Raw genomic sequence first — 20,364 nt, 5'->3', positions numbered from 1 at the left:
TTCAGTCACTCAATTTCTTTTGATTGGAACATTTAATCTATATATGTTTAATGTTATTATCGATAGGTACTTTTTTGTAGCCATTTCTGTGCTTTAAGCCTGTGTTCCTTCTTCCCTTTCTAGTTCTTCTTTTTACAACATTTCCTTTAGCATTTCTTGCATTGCTGGCTTGGTAGTGATAAACTCCCTTAGCCTTTTTATGTCTGTGAAGTTCCTGATTTCCCCTTCAATTTTGATTGATAGTCTTGCTGGATAGAGTATTCTTGAATTCAGCCCTTTGCTTTGCATCACTTTGTATACTTCCTTCCATTCCCTTCTAGCTTCATGTGTTTCTGTTGAGAAATAATTTGACAATCTGATGGGGGATCCTTTGTAGGTAACTCTCTGTCTCTCTTGCAGCCTTCAAGATTCTCTCTTTGTCGTTAACATTTGCCATTGTAATTATGGCGTGTCTTGGTGTGGGTCTTTTGGGATTCATCTTGCTTGGGACTGTATTTGTATAACTTTTTTCTTCCCCATGTCAAGGAAGTTTTCTGTCATTATTTCTTCAAAGAGATTTTCTAATCCTTGCTGCTTTTCTTGTCCTTCTGGCAACCCTATTATACATATGTTACTTTGTTTCGTGTTGTCCCAAAGCTCCCTTAGGCGCTCTTCCTGCTTTTTAATTTTTTTCTCCAGTTTCTGTTCAGATTGGTCTTGTTTCACTAGCTTATCTTCTCACAAGACAAGACAACATGAATGAACACGCACAATAGCAGAGAGAGAAGCACATGGATTCTGGTTCTTGGAGGCCTGAGAGATGCATGCCTCTGCACAGGGAGAACTTCGAAGGAGCCCTGGAGCCTGTAAATGTGACCGTTTGGAAATTCCAGAACTAAAAACAATAAAAATCAGTATTAAGACTTTAATAGGCAATTCTAATAGCAGATTAGAGAAAACCAACGAGACTTCTAACTGAGAAGTGGTGTGTGCACAGATGTATGTGCACGTGTATCCACATGGAGCATGGAATGGGAAATGTTGAGGAAAGGGCCTGAGACAGAAAGTTAAGAGAATCTGTTTAATGTACATGTAATTGGGATAAGAGAGGGAATGGTAGAAACAAAATTTGAAAGAGTTGAAGCCAAAAATATTCCAAAACTGTGGAAAGACAGCAAGCCACAACTCCAGAGGAGGAACCAAGATGTCAGCATAGGCCAATGCGGACCTCACCTTCTCCCACAACCACATCAAAACTACAACTAAACCAAGGAGAAACCAAGATGGCGGCATAGGTAAACACCGGAAATTGCTGCCTCGCACAACCACTTCAAAAATACAACTAAAAGATAAAACAGACATCATCCAGAACCACAGGAAGGCTGGCTGAGTGGAAATTCTACAACTAGAAGGAAAGAGAAAAGCACACTGAGACTCAGAGGAGGTGCAGTGTGGAAGTAAAGTGCAGAGGTATGGAGGCGCACGCGGAGAGGGCTGGAGGCTGAGGACACGGTTGCCTTTTTCAATCAGGAGGGAGTCTCAAGCTCCCGACTGCTCTGAAGTCCAGTTCCAGGCGAGTCTCTGGGGACCCAGACTCATACGGGGAGAGGCTAGACTGTCTGGCATTGGTCGGACCTTGAGGGCGGCTTTCTCTCAGAGGTGCTTGCAGCAATTACCGGGACACTGAGTGCTGGGGTCCAACCCCAGCGGGTCCAGGGGTCCCCAAAGGTGTGGACAGAGTCGGCGAAGAAGGAATGACACGGAGGCTGCGTTCAGTTGATCATCATAGTCGGGTTCTCTTGTCAGGGTCTCCTGCCATGTTCTGTAGCCATGTTCTCTTGCTAGGTTCTCCAGCCAGGGTTCTCCAGATTCTCCAGCCAGGTTCAGTTGCCAGGTTCTGTAGCAAGGTTCTCCGGGCAGGTTCTATCCAGGTTCTCCTGCCATTTTCTGTCTAGGTTCTCCAGTGAAGTTCTGTAGCCAGGTTTTGTCCAGGATCTTTTGCCATGTTCTCTGGCTAGGTTCTGGTTAGGATCTGACGTTTATTGTCTTGTTACATCCGTATTTATACCAGCCGATTTTAATCCTGTCAATTTCTATTACAAAGGTTAGGGTGTTTCTTATCTCCATTCCAGGGAGTAAAGATTATGTAGCTTAACTACCCGCCTGGCACTTAATTAAGGGGTTGTATCCCCTCCCTAACCTCAGGGAAAAATCCCCATCTGAGGAAACAACCTTTCTCAGAGAGGTGACCTTGGTTAAAACACATGGCACTAAGGAGAGCAAACATATTAAGAACAATATGCTATATATGCCAGGTCCCTTGAAACATATGCTGTGCAGATGTTTCTTTCCTGCAGCGACTGTGTCAAGCAGCAAGGATGGACTGGCTTCCGGCAACTGAGAAGCAGGGCCTCTTAGGGCAGGACTGGGGAGCAGCCATAGCTGCTTGCTCCGCCCTGTTGATCACCTGGGACCCTGCCCTGCCCAAGCTGTGCGCCGGCTTTTGCATATGAAAGGCCTGGCCCTTTGCAATCTGAAAATTACCTAACAAACTGCAGCTGGCCCAAGGCCCCACAGCAGCTTGCATTCCTTCACAGCTGAGCTCCTGCTGGGTAGCCTCAGGCAGAGGCTAAATTAGCACCTCCTTAGAGATCCAGGAGCCAGTGTGCCCAGTGGTCAGAGTGGGACCATCCAATTACAACTCAGATCCATAAGAGACACACTCAGGGGGCAGACTCAGTGAGCACCAAAGCCCCACTGAAGCAAGTCTTGCCCCAGAAGGGTGTCTCCAGCACAGAAGTTCTCCCACTGCAGACACAGCTGACTCTCACAGCCAATTGGCCTGGAGGTCAATTCCTCCCAGTGATATCTACAACAATCAAGGCTTAAATACAACAAGACTGTGCACAAAGCCCACAAAGGGGTGCACCAAGAGTGTCCACCTCAGGTAATTGGGGAGGCTGAGCCACTGGGCCCTATAGGACACCTAGCACAGAAAGCCACTCTATCAACACAGGAAAGCTTAAAAAATGCGGAGACAAAGAAACAGGTCACAAATGACAGAAATGGAGAAAAGCAAACTACTGGATATAGAGTTCAAAACCACACTTTTAAGGTTTTTCAAGAATTTTCTAGAAACCGCCGATAAAATTAGTGAGACACTCAAGAAATCTAGTGAGACTGCCGATAAATTTAATGAGATCCTCAATAAGTCTAGTGAGACCCTCGAGGTTGTGAAGAAGGACCAACTAGAAATTAAGCATACACTGACTGAAATAAAGAATATTATACAGACTTCCAACAGCAGACTAGAGGATCGCAAGAATCAAGTCAAAGATCTGAAATACGAAGAAGCAAAAAATACCCAACCGGAAAAACAAAAAGAAAAAAGAATTCAAAATTATGAAGATAGTGTAAGGAGCCTCTGGGACAACTTCAAACGTACCAACATCCGAATTATGGGGGTGCCAGAAGAAGAGAGAGAGCAAGATATTGAAAACCTATTTGAAGAAATAATGACAGAAAACTTCCCCTACCTGGTGAAAGAAATAGACTTAAAAGTCCAGGAAGCGCAGAGAACCCCAAACAAAAGGAATCCAAAGAGGACCACACCAAGACACATCATAATTAAAATGCCAAGAGCAAAAGACAAAGAGAGACTCTTAAAAGCAGCAAGAGAAAAAAAGTCAGTTACCTACAAGGGAGTACCCATACGACTGTCAGCTGATTTCTCAACAGAAACTATGCAGGCCAGAAGGGAGTGGCAAGACATATTCAAAGTGATGAATACCAAGAACCTACAACCAAGATTACTTTATCCAGCAAAGCTATCATTCAGAATTGAAGATCAGATAAAGAGCTTCACAGACAAGAAAAAGCTAAAGGAGTTCATCACCACCAAACCAGTATTAAACGAAATACTTAAAGTTATCCTTTAAGAAGAGGAAGAAGAAGAAAAAGGTAAAGATACAAATTATGAACAACAAATACACATTTATCAACAAGTGAATCTAAAAATCAAGTGAATAAATAATCTGATGAACAGAATAAACTGGTGATTATAATAGAATCAGGGGCATAGAAAGGGAGTGGACTGACTATTCTGGGGGGGGGGGCGGGGAAGGGGGGGATGCGGGAAAGACTGGACAAAAAATGTACACCTATGGATGAGGACAGTGGGCGGGGGGGTAAGGGCAGAGGGTGAGGTGGGAACTGGGTGGAGGGGTATGGGGGAAAAAAGAGGAACAACTGTAATAATCTGAACAAAGAAGATTTAATTTAAAAAAAACAACTATAACTAAACCACAGAACCACCATCATCCAGAACCACCTGAAAGCTGGCTAAATGGAAGTCCTACAACTAAGGAATTAAAGAAGCACATTGAGACTGGCAGGAGGGCAGAGACATGGGATGGGCCGGTCCCACACCCTCGCAGATATAAATCAGGAGGGATTTTTATCTACAGAAGTCCCCCTGAGGGGTGAGGGGTCCCAGGTCCACACTAGACGCCTCAGTCCAGGGATCTAGTGCCGGGAAGAGAAGTTCCCATAACTCCAGGCTGTAAAAACCAGTAGGGATTGTGGCTGAGTGACATGGAGGCTACTGGAGACCCTGGCAGCTCCTCTTAAAGGGCCAGCACACAAACTTACTTGGACTCATTCCCTCTGCGATCCAGCACTGGAGCAGCAGCTTGAAAGGCCACAGGGCCATATAGGAGCAACTACATTGTCTGGCATCAGGGAAGGAACTGGGGGGCAGCTTTCTCCCAGACAGAAGTGCTGGCAGAGGTCACTGTTCCACAAAGAGCTCACTGGCAGTCATATCTGAGTCTCCATCATCCTGGCTCACACTTCATCCCGTCCCGGTGAGTCCATGAGACCCCACCCCACCCAATTTGCAGACTGGAGATTTGTCCTTTCTTTCATTTGGAACTTCTCTGTCTCTTTAATCTGGCTGCCTCTCTGTGTTTTTCTACATATTAGGTAGATCTGCCATGTCTCTGGTTGGTAGAGTGGCACTGTACAGTAGGTATTCTGCAGGACCCAGTGTCTCCATGGTCACCTAGCCAGGTACTCCAGGTGTCCCTTGTGTGGGTTGTGTGTACCCTCCTGTCTCAGTTGAACCCTGACTGCTGTTAGGACATCAACGGGATGGATTGACCTTCAGGCTGGCTGACTGAGAGGACTGGCCATGACTACAATGGAGGAGCTGCTGTGCAGGGTCTGACCCACAAAGTAGGATATGCTTTAGTGGGGATCCAGTGCCTGCCAAGTCTTCCCTTTGGGTGTGTCATTTGTGGAGATGATTGTGTGGTGCTCTGGTGTGGTCTGACACTGGCCACTGAGTGGGTTGGTTCTTTTTTCTTTTTTGACCTAGAGTTATATACTCTTTTTTAAAAATTTTTTTTATTAAGTTATTACATATGTGTCCTTATCCCCACATTACCCCCTATCGCCCCCATTCATGCCCTCACCCCCCTGTTGTCTGTGTCCATTGGTTAGGCCTATATGCTTGCATATAAGTCCTTTGGTTGATTTCCCCCCCTTACCCCTACCCTCCCCTGCCTTCCCTCTGAGGTTTGACGGTGTGATTGATGCTTCTCTGTCTCTGGATCTCTGTTTTTGTTCATCAGTTTATGTTGTTCATTATTTTCCACAAATGAGTGAGATCATGTGGTATTTTTCCTTCATTGACTGGCTTATTTCACTTAGCATAATGCTCTCCAGTTCCATCCATGCTGTTGTAAATGGTAAGAATTCCTTCTTTTTTACCGCAGCATAGTATTCCATTGTGTAGATGTATCACAGTTTTTAAATCCACTCATCTGCTGATAGGCACTTAGGCTGTTTCCAAATCTTAGCTATGGTGAATTGTGCTGCTATGAACATAGGGTGCATATATCCTTTCTAATTGGTGTTTCTAGTTTCTTGGGATATATTCCTAGAAGTGGGATCACTGGGTCAAATGGGAGTTCCATTTTTAGTTTTTTGAGGAAACTCCATGCTGTTCTCCACAGCAGCTGCACCAGTCTGCATTCCCACCAGCAGTTCACAAGGGTTCCTTTTTCTTCACATCCTCGCCAGCACCTGTCGTTTGTTGATTTGTTGATGACAGCCATTCTGACAGGTGTGCGATGGAGTGTGTTGGTTCTGAGGCCTCTTGGGAGACGCTCTGGTGTGGCCAAGATCAGCTGTGCCTTGTCTGCGCCACCTGGCATGACCTACAAAGTGATCTGCAGGTAGTTGCCACTTGTGCTGCGCTTAGAGGCACCGGGGAGAGACTAAGCTGTGAACAGAGGCCGGCTGCTACTAGTTTCGGGTTGGGGCCACTTAGCAAGAGGTATGGGGCAAATCGAGTCCCGATACTCTTTGTTTGGGGTTTGTGAACCTTTTAGTGATTTTAGGGAATTCGACAGTGAGAGCAGAGATCAGGCTGTTTGTATGGAAAAGCCAAGGGAAGCAGCTTATGTGGGCCTGCAAGTTGGGTGGGGTGCTGTCTCAATTAATCACCAGAGCTGGGTGAATGGTGTGAGCCAGGGTGATGGAGACTCAGATATGGTGTCTGCAGGCTCTGTTGGGGGAGGGCTCAGCAAAGGAACAGGGGCCTCTGCCAGCAGTTCTGTCCTGGGGGGGCCGGGAGCGGGGGAGCTGCCCTCCATCCCTGGCCTTGAAGCCAGACACTTCAGTTACTCCTGGTATGTCCCTGATGCTTTTCAAGATGCTGCCCTAGCGCTGGAGCTCTGAGGGAAGACAATATGACAGAATCTATCAAAAGTAAATCTAGCCCAGGGAACCTCAGCTGGTTGCAGCATCAGACCGTATGCCAAAAGGGTGCAGGTTCAATTCCTGGTCAGGGTGCATACCTAGGTTCCAGGTTCAATTCCTGGTAGGGGAGCATATGCGGGGAGGCAGCCAATCAATGTTCTCTCTCACTTCAAGATCTCTCTCTCTCTCTCTCTCTCTCTCTCTCTCTCTCTTTCTCTCTCTCTCTTTCTCAAATCAATAAAAACATATCCTTGGGTGAGAATTAAAAGTAAATACATACAAGAAAAATAAATCCAGAAATTTTATTTCTAAGAATCTTACACAAGGTTATTAAAGTACAAAAATTTGAATGTCAACATTATCTTTTAACAGCAACAAATTAAGACAACATCCAAATAAATGACATTGATATGCCTATACTAAAGAGAAAAACATAAATCCACACATAGAGGAAGCACAACATACACTTAGCTGGATATATAAAAAGCATACCACATCTAATCACACTGCACTAAAATGTAAGTAACAAGAGAAAGAGGCCTTAAAAGCAGCCATGGGGAAAAAATGTACCTCCTGAAAAAGGAGAGTCAGACTGAGAGAAGACATCTCAGAAGCAACATGCAGTCAGAAGGTGTAGCATGATCACGATCAACCCTTCTTTGTACCTAGGAAAAAACTACCTTTTACGTCTGTGGACAATTTATAAACATATCCAGATAAACAGAGAACTTATCAAAAACTTGCACTGATGTAACTTAAAGGATATATATACTTCAAGAAGAAAAAAAGAACTAGAAACAATTATAGGCCAATAAATTATACAACTTAGATGAAACGGATGAATTCCTAAAGACACAAATTACCAAAACTGACTCAAGAATAAATAGATAATATAATTAGACCTACAATAACTAAAGAGACTGAGTTGGGCATCAAAACACTACCTACAAAGAACAGGCCACACTCAGATGGCTTTACTAGTAAATTCCATCAAATATTTAAAGAAGAATTAACATCACTCCTTCTCAAACCCTTCCAAAAATAAGAGGCTGGATACTTCCCAACTGATCTGATAAGGCCAGTATTACCTGATGCTAAGGAGAAAAAAGACATTATAAAAAAACTAGTGGCCCGGTGCACAAAATTCATGCGGGGGGGGGGGGTGTCACTTAGCCTGGTCTGCACCCTCTCCAATCTGGGACCCCTTGAGGGATGTCCGACTGCCAGTTTAGGCCCAATCCTACAGACAATCTGGGACTGCTGGCTCCTAACTGCTCACCTGCCTTGCCTGCCTGATCGCCCCTAACTACTCTGCCTGCCGGCCTTCTTGCCCCCAACTGCTCCCTCCTTGCCAGCCTAATCACCCCTAACTGCCCCCTCCGCCAGCCTGATTGCCCCCAACTGCACCCCCTTGCTAGCCTGCTCACCCCCTACTGCCCCTTCCCTCCTGACCTGATCGCCCCTAACTGCCTCTGCCTCGGCCCCGCCACCATGGCTTTGTCCAGAAGGATGTCCAGAAGGTCTCCTGGTCTAATTAGCTTATTACCCTTTTATTAGTATCTACAGAACAATATCTTATAAATAGAGACACAAAAATTTTCAATGAAATAATAGCAAATCGCATCCAGCAACATAAAAGAAGGATTATATGCATGACCACGTGGGATTTATCCCAGGAATGCAAAGTTGGCTGTAACATCCAAGAATAAATTAATGTAATATACCATATCTATAGAATAAAAAACAAAAACCACATCTCAACTGATGCAGAAAAGATATTTGACAAAATCCAATATCCATTCATGCATGATAAATACACCCAACAAATAAGGAGGCGAAGGGAGCGTCTTCACTCTGACAAAGGATATTTGTGAAAACCCCACCACTAACACCATACATAATGACAAAGACTGAACACTGTCCCAATAAGGCCAGGAACAAATTAGGGATGTCTGTCCTTGCCAATTCCATTCAACACTGTACTAAAGGTTCTAGCCAGGGCACTTATGCAAGAAAAAGACAAAGGCATGTGAATTGGAAAAGAAGAAATAAAACTATCTCTATTTACAGATTATCTTATATAGAAAGAATCCTAAGGAGGCCACTGAAAAACTATTAGAACTAATAGATAAGTGCCATGAGGAGAAATCAAGATGGCGGCATAGGTTAACGCCGGAGTTTGCTGCCTCGAACAACCACTTCAAAAATACAACTAAAAGATGGAATGGACATCATCCAGAACCACAGGAAGGCTGGCTGAATGGAAGTTCTACAACTAGGAGGAACCGAGAATCAGAGGAGGCGCAGTGCTGAAGTAAAATACTAAGGTGCAGAGTGCGCGCGGCGCGGGCTGGTGGCTGAGGGCGCGGTTGTCTGTTTCAATCCGGAGGGAGCCTCAGACTCAGAGCTCCAGGTCCGGGTGAGTCTCTAGGGACCCAGACTCAAACGGGAGAAGCAGGACTGTCTGGCTACGGTCCCTTCGAGGTTTGCAGCTGTTGCTGGGACAGAGAGGCAGACCCCCTGGGGACGGACTGAGAGCAGCCATAACTGCTCCCTCCTCCGCCCTGTTGATCCCGTGGGACCCGCCCCGCCCAAGCCCTGCACAGAGCCATTTGCCAGATAGCCTCAGGCAAAGGCTAGATTAGCACCTCCCTAGAGGACACAAGTTCTTCCACTGCAAACACAGCTGATTCTCACAGCCAGTCGGCCTGGAGGTCAAATCCCTCTAGTATTAACTACAACAATCAAGGCTTAACTACAACAAGACTGCGCACAAAGACCACTAGGGGGTGTACCAAGAAAGCGTAAAAAATGCGGAGACAAAGAAACAGGACAAAACTATCAAGGGAGGATATTGAGTTCAGAACCACACTTTTGAGGTCTCTCAAGAGGCTTCTAGAGTCTGTCGATAAACTTGATGAGATGTACAGGAAATCTAATGAGACCCTCGATGGTGTGATAAAGGACCATCTAGAAAGTAAGCATACAATGACTGAAATAAAGACTATTATACAGACTCCCAACAGCAGACCAGAGGAGCGCAAGAATCAAGTCAATGATTTGAAATGCGAAGAAGCGAGAAACACCCAACCGGAAAAGCAAAATGAAAAAAGAAGCCAAAAATACGAAGATAGTGTAAGGAGCCTCTGGGACAGCTTCAAAAGTACCAACATCAGAATTATAGGGGTACCAGAAGATGAGAGAGAGCAAGATATTGAAGACCTATTTGAAGAAATAATGACAGAAAACTTCCCCCACCTGGTGAAAGAAATAGGCTTACAGGTCCAGGAAGCGCAGAGAACCCCAAACAAAAGGAATCCAAAGAGGACCACACCAAGACACATCATAATTAAAATGCCAAGAGCAAAAGACAAAGAGAGACTCTTAACAGCAGCAAGAGAAAAAAAGTCAGTTACCTACAAGGGAGTACCCATACGACTGTCAGCTGACTTCTCAACAGAAACTATGCAGGCCAGAAGGGAGTGGCAAGACATATTCAAAGTGATGAATACCAAGAACCTACAACCAAGATTACTTTATCCAGCAAAGCTATCATTCAGAATTGAAGGTCAGATAAAGAGCTTCACAGATAAGGAAAAACTAAAGGAGTTCATCACCACCAAACCAGTATTATATGAAATGCTGAAAGGTATCCTTTAAGAAGAGGAAGAAGAAGAAAAAGGTAAAGATACAAACTATGAACAACAAATATGCATCTATCAACAAAAATGAATCTAAGAATCAAGTGAATAAATAAACTGATGTACAGAATGAACTGGTGATTATAATAGAATCAGGGACATAGAAAGGGAATGGACTGACTATTCTTGGGGGGAAAAGGGGTGTGGGAGATGCGGGAAGAGACTGGACAAAAATCGTGCACCTATGGATGAACATAGTGGGTGGGGAGTGAGGACGGAGGGTGGGGTGGGAGCTGGAAGGAGGAGAGTTATGGGGGGAAAAAAGAGGAACAAATGTAATAATCTGAGCAATAAAGATTTAATTTAAAAAAAAAGAACTAATAAATTCAGCGAGGTTGCAAGTAAAAAGATCAATACACAAAAACAAATTGCATTTCTATACATTTTCAATGATCAATCTGAAAACAGAATTTAGAAAAAAAAACTCCATTTACAACAGCATCAAAAAGACTAAAGCATCAAGAACAAACTTAAAATACAAAATGTATGCTCTGAAAACTATAAAAGATTGTTGAAAGAAAGAAAAAGATCTAAATAAATGAAAAAGCATCTCATGTTAAAAAATTGGAAGACTTCAACAGTAAATCAAAAAAAGGTATGGGTATAAATATAGACATGGAGCAATGGAACACAATGGAGCTAAGACCATTTGATGGGTAAAAAATAATCTCTTCAACAAATGATACAGAGACAGCTGGATATCCACATGCAAAGGATGATACTGGATCTCTACCTCAAATCAGATACAAAAATTAACTCAAAATGAATCAAAGAACTAAATGTAAGAGCTAAAACTATAAAACTATTAGAAAAACAGGGAAACATATTCATTACCTTAGTTTAGCAATGGATTCTTAGATATGACAACCAAAAGCATGAACAAATAAAAAAGATAAAATAGATAAATTGGACTTCATCAAAATTAAAAATATTTTTGCATCAAAAGACATTATCAAAAAAGTGAAAAGACAACTGAGAAGATGGAAGAAAATATTTGCAGATCATATATCTGATAAGGGCCTCCTATCCACAAAATACAGAATTTTTACAACTCAACAAGATAAATAATAATAATTTAAAATAAATAATTTTAAAAGTAGGCAAAGGATCTGAAAAGATTTCTCCAAAAAAGATATAAATTTAAAAAATGCTCTTAGTCTTCAAGGAAATGAAAAATCAAAACCACAATGAGATACCACTTCACACCCAAAAGGATGGTTAAAATCAGGACAGATAACGAGTGTTGTCAAAGATATGGACAAATTGGAACTGTCCTACACTGCTGGTGGGACAGCAAGTTACCATTTGACCCACCAATTCCACTCCTATGCATACACCCAAGAAAAGTAAACATGTCCACACAAAAATGTGTACACAATTATTTATAGCAGCATTGTTCACAGTAGCCAAAAAGTGGAAACAACCCAATGCCCACCAACTGATGAAATGAATAAACAAAACTTATATTTTGTATATCTTATAAAATAGAATATTACTTGGTCACAAAGTATTGGTATAGATCAGTGATGGCAAACCTTTTGAGCTCGGCGTGTCAGCATTTTGAAAAACCCTAACTAACTTAACTCTGTTGCCGTGTCACATATAGAAATTTTTTGATATTTGCAACCATAGTAAAACAAAGACTTATATTTTTGATATTTATTTTATATATTTAAATGCCATTTAGCAAAGAAAAATCAACCAAAAAAATGAGTTCGCGTGTCACCTCCGACACGTGTGTCATAGGTTCGCCATCACTGGTCTAGATGAACCTTGAAAACATTAAGCTAAGTGAAAGAAGCCAGTCATAAAGGACCACAAGTTGAATGGCACCTTTATATGCACTATTTAGAACAGGCAGAGAAGAAGCAGTAGTGGTTGCTTAGAGCTCGGGGTGGGAGGGATGGAGAGACAGGGGATGGTAGCTAAAGAGTAGGAATTTGTTTTTGAGTTGAAGAAATGTTCTAAAACTGATTATGGTGATGGTTGCACTTGTGAATCTAGTAAATACTACTGAATTGTACACTTTAAGCAGGTAAACTGTATGGCATGTAAGTTATACCTCAATAAAGCTGTTATAGAAAAAAAGGAAAAAGAGGAAATATCTGAGATGCAAGAATGTTGGATAAGATATGGGCAAACATGTGATAGGTCTAAACAAACACCTGTGTAAAATAAGACTGTGTATTGTGATTTTAAAAAAGAATAAGACAAATAGAATCGCAGACAATAACCGTGGTTTGGGGTTGGTTAAGTCATTAATTAACTTTAGACTTTAAATATCTATGGTCAAATTGAATAAGTAATCACTAAAATAATAAAAAAATGTGTAAATTCCAAACTTGTAAAAAAATGGAATATAAAAACTAAAAGCAAAAGTGAACAGAGGTCAGCAGCACTCTATGGGCTGGGCGCCAAATCCAGCCCGCCACCTGTTTTTCGCAAAGAAAGTTTTTTACTGGAACACACTGTGCTTGTTTATTTGTCTCTGGCTCCTTCTAAGTGACAATGGCAGCGTCCAGATGGCCTACAAAGTCTAAAACACTTACTATCCGGCCCTTTGTAGAAAAACTCTGCCGACTCCTGCTACAGAATACTATACACTCTGGGCTGTTTCCTGAGCATGGGAATAAAGACAGCACCTCCTCCTCTCTCATTTCACCAGAGGTACATCAGATAAACAGCCTTCAAGAAAGAATTTCAACATCTGTGGCCAATGGATGTTCTCCACCTGCTTCCCAGCTCCCACTGCTCCCCAGCTCTCTCCTGATTTAGCCTCTAGACCAGCGGTTCTCAACCTGTGGGTCACGACCCCTTTGGCGATCGAACGACCCTTTCACAGGGGTCGCCTAAGACCATCCTGCATATCAGATATTTACATTACGATTCATAACAGTAGCAACATTAGTTATGAAGTAGCAATGAAAATAATTTTATGGTTGGGTCACAACATGAGGAACTTTATTTAAAGGGCCAGAAGGTTGAGAACCACTGCTCTAGACCCTAGCTCCCTCAGACAAATAGCACAGAGCTCTTAGCCTTGTGTCATTCAACTCAAGCTAGCAAGCAGCACTGTAATGTGGGCAATCCCCAAATGGTGTGAGCGTGTATGTGTGTGCATGTGTGTAAAGTTCTGAAAAGACACTGACATACTGTTAACCATGGATATCAACTGCTTGGGCAGAAATACGGCCACATGTTATACAATGTGCTCACTGCTTGATCTTTTCATTAAACAGTTTGTTTAGAGATAAGTGTAGGTTCACATGCAGCCATGAGAAACAAGGCAGAGATCCTGAGTGCCCTTTGCCCAGCCCTGTGGTGACGTCTTACAGAAATGATTGAATACAGTCTCACAGCCAGGAGAGTGACCCTGAACACTGCTCCATCTCCTGCCCATCTCCAGAGTTCTGCACGTACCATTGTGCGTGTGTGCACGTGTGTGCATGTGTGTGATCAAACATGCAGTTCGTGCACCCACCAACTCAGTAAAGTTAGAGAGCAGTCCTACACAGCAAGAATCCCTTGAGTAGGCCTTTTATACTCACACTCACTTCCTCCTCCCTCCTCCCCAACCCACAGCAATGACCCGTCTCTGTCATTGCAAATGTGTCACCTATGCCTGGCTGGTGTAGCTCAGTGGTTAAGAGTCCACCCAGGAACCAGGAGGTCATGGTTCGATTCCCAGTCATGCCTGGGTTGCGGGCTTGATCCCAGGTTGTAGGGGATGTACAGGAGGCAGCTGACCAATGATTCTCTCTCATTGTTGATGCTTCATTCTCTCTCTCCCTCTCCCTTCCTCTCCTGGAAATCAATAAAAACATCCTATCTAATAAAAGGGTAATATGCGAATTAACCGTCACTCCGTCACAAAAGATGGCGGCGCCCATAGCCACAAGATGGCGGCACCCAGTCCCCTCAGCCCCGCCACTGGAGTGTTCGGTACTGTCAGCCCTGCTTGTCCCTCACTGAGAGCAGACACCAGGGCCCTGCTTGCCCCTGGCCACAGCGGCGAGCCAGAGAGTAGACACCAGGGCCCTGCTTACACCTGGCTGCGGCGGCGGTGAGCCAGAGAGCAGACACCAGGGCCCTGCTTGCCCCTGGCTGCGGCGGTGAGCCAGAGAGCAGACAGGCAGGCAGGTCGGCAGAGAATAGAGAACCACGGGGAGCGGGCCTAAGACATGAGTAGGACATCCTCTTAGGGCTCCCAGATTGGAGAGGGTACAGGTCAGGCTGAGGGACCCTCTACCCCCCCCCCCCCGCCCCCCGTGCATGAATTTCGTGCACCGGGCCTCTAGTATGTATATATTTTTAAAGTCACCTAAACAGAATCACAGTGTGTGACTGGTTGTGGTTGGCTTTTGTCAGTCAGCAAGATTCCCGGGGGGTTCCCCAGGTGCTGTGTGTATCTGGAGTTCATTCCTTTTCACTGCTGAGCAATGCGTTCAGGCAACCTGCTGTAGGTCACCTGCTGACACCGGGGCTGAGTCCAGATTCTAGCCTGGATTCTGGGCATGCATGAGTCTCCTGTCCTCAGAGAAGTGCCAGTGGGGTCACAGGCTGCCTGCACGGGTAATTTTGTATGAAGCTGCAATAGTGTTTCCCCGAGGGGCTGGTGTGTGTGAGTGACCCTGCTTCTCTGCATCGCACTGTGTCCCCTCAATGTGCTGACTTTAGCCATTCTCATTGCTGTGCAAGATTATGTTTACATGAGGTTAAAAAACTGAAATAAAATTAGAAAGTAATCCATGCTTATTTAGTAGGCATTTTGAAATCATAGAAATGGATAAAAAAGGAAGTAAAGTCCTGTTTCCTCTTGAAAAAAGAAGCAATGCTGTTATTTATCCCACAATCAAGAAACGGGTCAGATTCTGTCGCTTGATGCCGAGGCTGAGGCCCACTGTGGGTCTCTCGGCTTTGACAGCATGGCCTTTGCAGGGCCCTCCTCGGCCAGACAACAGTGAGGCCTCACAGTGGGAACCACACACAAGCATGGGCACCAGGACAGGCTGTCCCGGGCACCAGGGCCGCCACCGGTGCACACAGGAGGTCAGCACTTTGCTCCTGCCTCTGTCACCTCCCATTTCAGCATCTACACCACCTGACAGCCCAGTGCAGCCCATGGATGCCTCTCAGAATAACATCTTTCAATGCAGAAAATAAAGGACAGAGGTGACCCTATCAGACACAATTTTTAAAACAAATGTGTTACCCAGAACTACAGAACCAAACCTCAGAATGAGGACTGCACAGCTTCCATGAAGCTTCGGCAGCAGCTGCAGTGTGAAATGAAAGGTCTGATTTCTCGGTGCAGTCGGGGTCCTGTTCACCTCATAGATGTCATTGCCATATTCATATGGAAGGAAATGCTAACTTAGTAAAAGATCTATTTTTCTACCTAGTTCCATGGAGGTTCTGAATTCCCTGGTTTGACAGAACCAGAAAGAACAGGACTAGGCCTCTTCCTTAAAAGTTTCTCCCACGCTCCCCTGGGCCTGAGTTGCAGAGGAAGAAAGCCCCCCACCCAGCCCAGGGTGGGTCCGGACCCCAAGGAGGCCACAAGAGGGCGGCTGGTGCCAGCCAGTACCCCAGCTTCTCAAAAGGAAGCGAAGAGAGGTGGCCGCAGCCCCGGGCCCCCGGCATGGGGTGCGGAGACAGCTGGGGCTAGACTGGAGCCACCTGAACCAGCCCTCCCAGGCCAGTCCGTACGGGGACAGCCTTAGCCATGCTTCTTTACAGTCCCTGATTTCTGCCTCAACTGCCAGGAAACGTTTCTCAGGAAAGCCCAGCTCAGTGTGAGAGCCTAAGGAGCACTCGGTGCGCTTCCGGAAAGGCCTGCTCACCTTGGTCAGCGCAAAGGCCACTGTCCCGTCGTCCTCCGTGGAAAGGTCGAGCAGCTTCTGGTAAAACGCTTCGTCATACGGCCCATCGATCTGCAATGCTTTCCTGAAGGGAAGGGAAGGAAATAAGATGCCACAGACACAGGGACTGTTTCTTAGACTGCTAACAGCTTAGCAGCCACACCTCTGGCTCAAAGGGCTCCTCCTCCTCCAAGTCTACACTTTGCCCTGAAGACCCTGCAAGACCAGAGCCTGGGAGCTGAGCTGAACACGTCCTGATCCTAACACACGGCGTCCAGTCAGAGCCCGTGTGAAGGGAGAGTGGGAGGCAGGTGCCGCCTGCCGCCCCGCCTGTGTGGGCCCAGCCACCCCGACTGGTGGGCACAGGGAAGCCTGAGGCAGAGGCTGCCGGGCAGACAGGCTGCTGCTGTGGAGCAGCACTGCCTCCTGCAGCTCAGCCCTGACTCAGGACCCAGAGCCGCGGCTGTGGACTGTCCAACCCCCAGGACGTGCTGCTTTTCCAGAAACTGACCCCACAGCACCATCCCGGGGCAGGCCTGCATCTGAAGGGACGGAGGGAAGGCAGCTGGGTCAGCCTCCTGGGAGCCCTGTGCTGTCCTCCACTGGAGAACCCTAACCCTCACCCCATCTCACACTCAGAGCTGCTCAGGGGTCCCACCTGGACCCAGAGGGGCAGGGGTACCGCAGGCCAAGCCTCACCTCTGCTCAGGAAACTCCTCCAGGTATCGCTCAACCCGTCGGTACAGAGGGTAGAGGCCTTCGATGTCCAGCAGGTCCAACATCTGCACCTGAAGGGTTTGGTACAGAAGACAGCCCTTCGGCAACCCCGAGTGCTCCAGGCTGCTTTTTCCTACCAAGAACATCCGGGGAAAAGGAGGGTTACTGTCAAGGACTGATGTCGGCAGCAGGCACAGGCTGCCCGCTTCAGAGGTGCTGGGCTGCAGGCACGTGCACAGGGCCAGGTGACCCACATCTCGCTCTGTGCCTCTCTTCCCTTGCAGCATCCATCAACTCCATCACACCAACCCAGAGCTGTTTAGGGAGATGGCTCTCAGATAAGGCACAACATTTAAAGTGACCATGTTAACAGCCCCAAATGTGAGAGAGCATGTCTGTGGAGCCTCGACCCACAGCCCACGTGGAGAAGAGGTGGCACGCGGAGGGTGGTGGTTTAGGTTGTGCCTGGGTGACCTCACTTCTAACAGTCACCCACAGCCCCACCAGAGCTCAGACCGCAGCAAAACCGCAGTTTCCTCTTCCTAGTCAGCTCCTCATGCCACAGACCTGAGCTGCTAGCGGATGACACAGGGGCAAACGAGGAGCGTGGGGACACTCAGGACAAAAATTCAAGCTAGCCACCTGGAAGCCCAGAGGCCACCGAGTCACAGCCAGCTCCTGGTGCGTCTGTGAGGAACAGGCCCTCGAACAGGGAGCGCCCAGAGCCAGGAGCCCTGCACCTGCTGGCCCTGCACCTTCCCCTCCCCCTGCAAAGGGCCTGCACTGTGGGGCTCCAACTTCTGTGCCTAAGAACAGGCCGAGGAAGCCTGTCCCAGCTTCACAAAGAGGATGGATCAGGAGGACTTGGGAAAAGCATTCAGCAAACACTGACACGGTAGACAGTGATGTAGGAAAGATCTGGGCTGCCATGTACACACCCACGTCGGAGATGAGAAGGGAGCCTCCCCACCTAGGACTCAGAGGCAGGGAGGCTGGCTCTGGGGAGGCCTGTGGGGCCCGGGCTGCTCCTGCAGAAGCTCCGTGAGACCAGGCAGGACCCCATCAGGCGACGCCGGGCTCTGCCCACCTGCCAGCCTACCTTGGTGACGCAGGCTCCTGCTGAAGGGGCTGGCTTCACAGACACAAGGCCCTGGGGACCCAGGCCCCAACTTCAGGGCACTTGCCCGGCCCCTGTCCGAGCCACTGAGCAGCACCCGCGTGATGACGCGCACCAGCTCCCGGATCACGGCCCTCGCGCAGTGGGGCCCGCTGGCCAGGCCGTTGGACGGGTAGAAGAACGGCTTCAGGTGATGTGCCAGCTCCCGCCAGTCAACTGCGGGGCTTCGGGCATCTTTGCAGCCATAAATCAGCTCCCCATTCTGCAGGAAAGAAACAGGACAGGCAGGCAAAGGGACCGAACATCAACCAGTGCCCATTGGGGCCTGCACACAGTGCTGCGGTGGTGGGGAGCCCACTCTCACGCACCCTGTCACGGACCAAAAGGCAAGTCCCACTGGAAGGTAGGATAGAAGAAAAGCTCTAAAAACGGGAGACCGGAGTCCTGAACCGAAGTACAAACCCTCAGGCCAGACACAGAGCGCACTGGCCGCCGGGACTGCAGAGGCAGGGACGCTGTCTCCTGAGACACTGTCCGTCAGGCCTGAGCAGAGGAACTGCGAGGCAGTGTAGACGCTGTGGATGGCCAGTTCTGCAGAGCTCTGTCCTCTGTGAAAGGCTGGGCCAGGTCCCGCCAGGGTGGGTGTGAAACCCTAGCCTTTGAGGCCATCCTGCCTTCTAAACCAAATCCAGCAAAGAAACCCCTGTGGTACCGGTGTTCACAGGCTGCTGGCAGGAACCCCCCGTGGGCCTAGCCCAAACTCACGGCCCACGGGCTGCATTCGGCCCACAACGAATATTTTTGCCGCCCAGCCAATTTAATGGTATGTAAGAAACGTTTTAATAAAAATTTCGTGACTTAATTTTTAGAATATCCTGTTATACATAATTATTAATAACGAACTACAACGTTTGCTAATGACTGGTTACTATAATTGTGTTGCATTCATTTCCCTTACACAGCTTACGCGCAGGCGCACCATTTCTCTCCACTAACACTAGCAGCGAATATTTTAGCAGCCGATGGCCACGTCATTAGTCTTGGACTGACTTGTTTAATGTGCGCAACAGGAAATACTTCGCTTTCGGAGAACAAGAAAAATAGGTTTATTTGTGTCACGCTTATTAATTTGTGAAGTTATTCAGTATCTGGTAAGTTAATGTTCAAGAAAAAATATTAATTATTATTAAAATGTTCAGTTATTTTATGTGAACGATGACTCATTTATTTCAGCCCTTTGTATTCAGCATGTCTCTATCGAAATAAACCTACATTTCTATGAAAACTGAAGCTTTTGTTTTTTTGCGGCCCACATACACCTAAACCTTCTTTATTTGACCTGTGTTAGCCTTTGAGTTTGACATGCTTGGTCTATGGTGTCTGGTGAAAAGGCCCTAAGAGAACCCTGGTTCCCACCCCCTGAGCAGCAGCCAATCCCACGGGAGTGGAACCTCTTGCCTCGTTTCCTTGCCTGTGAGAAGGTGTGACTAACAGCCTGCAGGATGTGCCCAAAGGCCCATCTCCCTTAATATTCACACCCCGAGATTCTCTCCACTTTACAGAGGTTTGGTCCATGTGACCAACAGCATAGGCAGAGTGGCAGCGTGTCCAGCTGTAGTCTTTCATGGATCAGGGATGAAAGGTGCCTGGCTTGCACTGTGGCTCTCTTCTTGGATCACAGCAGCGCGGTTGAAGCCCCGGGAGCTCAGACTGGCTCAGCCAGGGTTTCGCTGGGAGCAGCCTCAGGAGAGACCCTGAGCCAGAGCCGCCCCCGCTGCTCTCCCCGGCAGAGCTGAGGTGTGAGTGCCTGTCATGCAGCAGCAGGGCATACCAACAGGACATTCTGGCTCCACCCCAGGTGACCAAGTCAACCCACAGGCGTGCAGACAGGTGTGCCTCCCTCGGCAAAGTCCTGGGAACCAACGCGATGCAGCTTCCCCGGGAGGCCCTGCTGGCACTGCCAGAGCTCAGTGGGTGTCCAAGGTGATGGGGACACAACGAAGGCCACGACCAGCCAAGGCCAGGGAAGCCATAAGAGACACCCTTGAGATGGGCCTTTTGCGGAGCAGGGTGTGCCAGGCAAAGGGCAGGCAGTAGTTCCCAGGAGGAAAACAGGCCAAGAGGATGTGCTGAGCTGGCACCAGGGGGCCGGGACTGAGCCTGAGGCCCAGTGCGAGGCCCAGTGCGGTGGCAGCACTGGCCCGCGAGGCTGGTCCCCCTCCCA

The 20,364-nt window shown here is 47.0% G+C and overlaps 1 protein-coding gene across 3 annotated transcripts in view; it reads right to left on the bottom strand.

Moving 5' to 3' along the window:
• Positions 1-20,364, bottom strand: part of IPPK (inositol-pentakisphosphate 2-kinase) — a 67,046-nt gene that overhangs the window by 15,966 nt on the left and 30,716 nt on the right. For 2 of the 3 annotated variants that reach the window (XM_070400953.1, XM_070400955.1), the window contains exons 9-11: positions 18,123-18,402; positions 17,006-17,156; positions 16,289-16,391 (exon numbers count right to left, since the gene is read on the bottom strand). In XM_070400953.1, coding sequence (XP_070257054.1) covers positions 16,289-16,391; positions 17,006-17,156; positions 18,123-18,402 — 534 coding nt within the window. Of the gene's footprint in view, positions 1-7,145; positions 7,410-16,288; positions 16,392-17,005; positions 17,157-18,122; positions 18,403-20,364 lie in introns of those variants that run through there. The other variant, XM_070400954.1, reaches the window with a different exon arrangement.

This window comes from Myotis yumanensis, unplaced genomic scaffold, assembly GCF_028538775.1.
Source record: "Myotis yumanensis isolate MYYU_CA2020_CCGP unplaced genomic scaffold, mMyoYum1.0.hap1 SCAF_21, whole genome shotgun sequence".
Classification (NCBI taxonomy): Eukaryota; Metazoa; Chordata; class Mammalia; order Chiroptera; family Vespertilionidae; genus Myotis; species Myotis yumanensis.
This window is presented reverse-complemented; position numbering and strand designations above follow the sequence as displayed.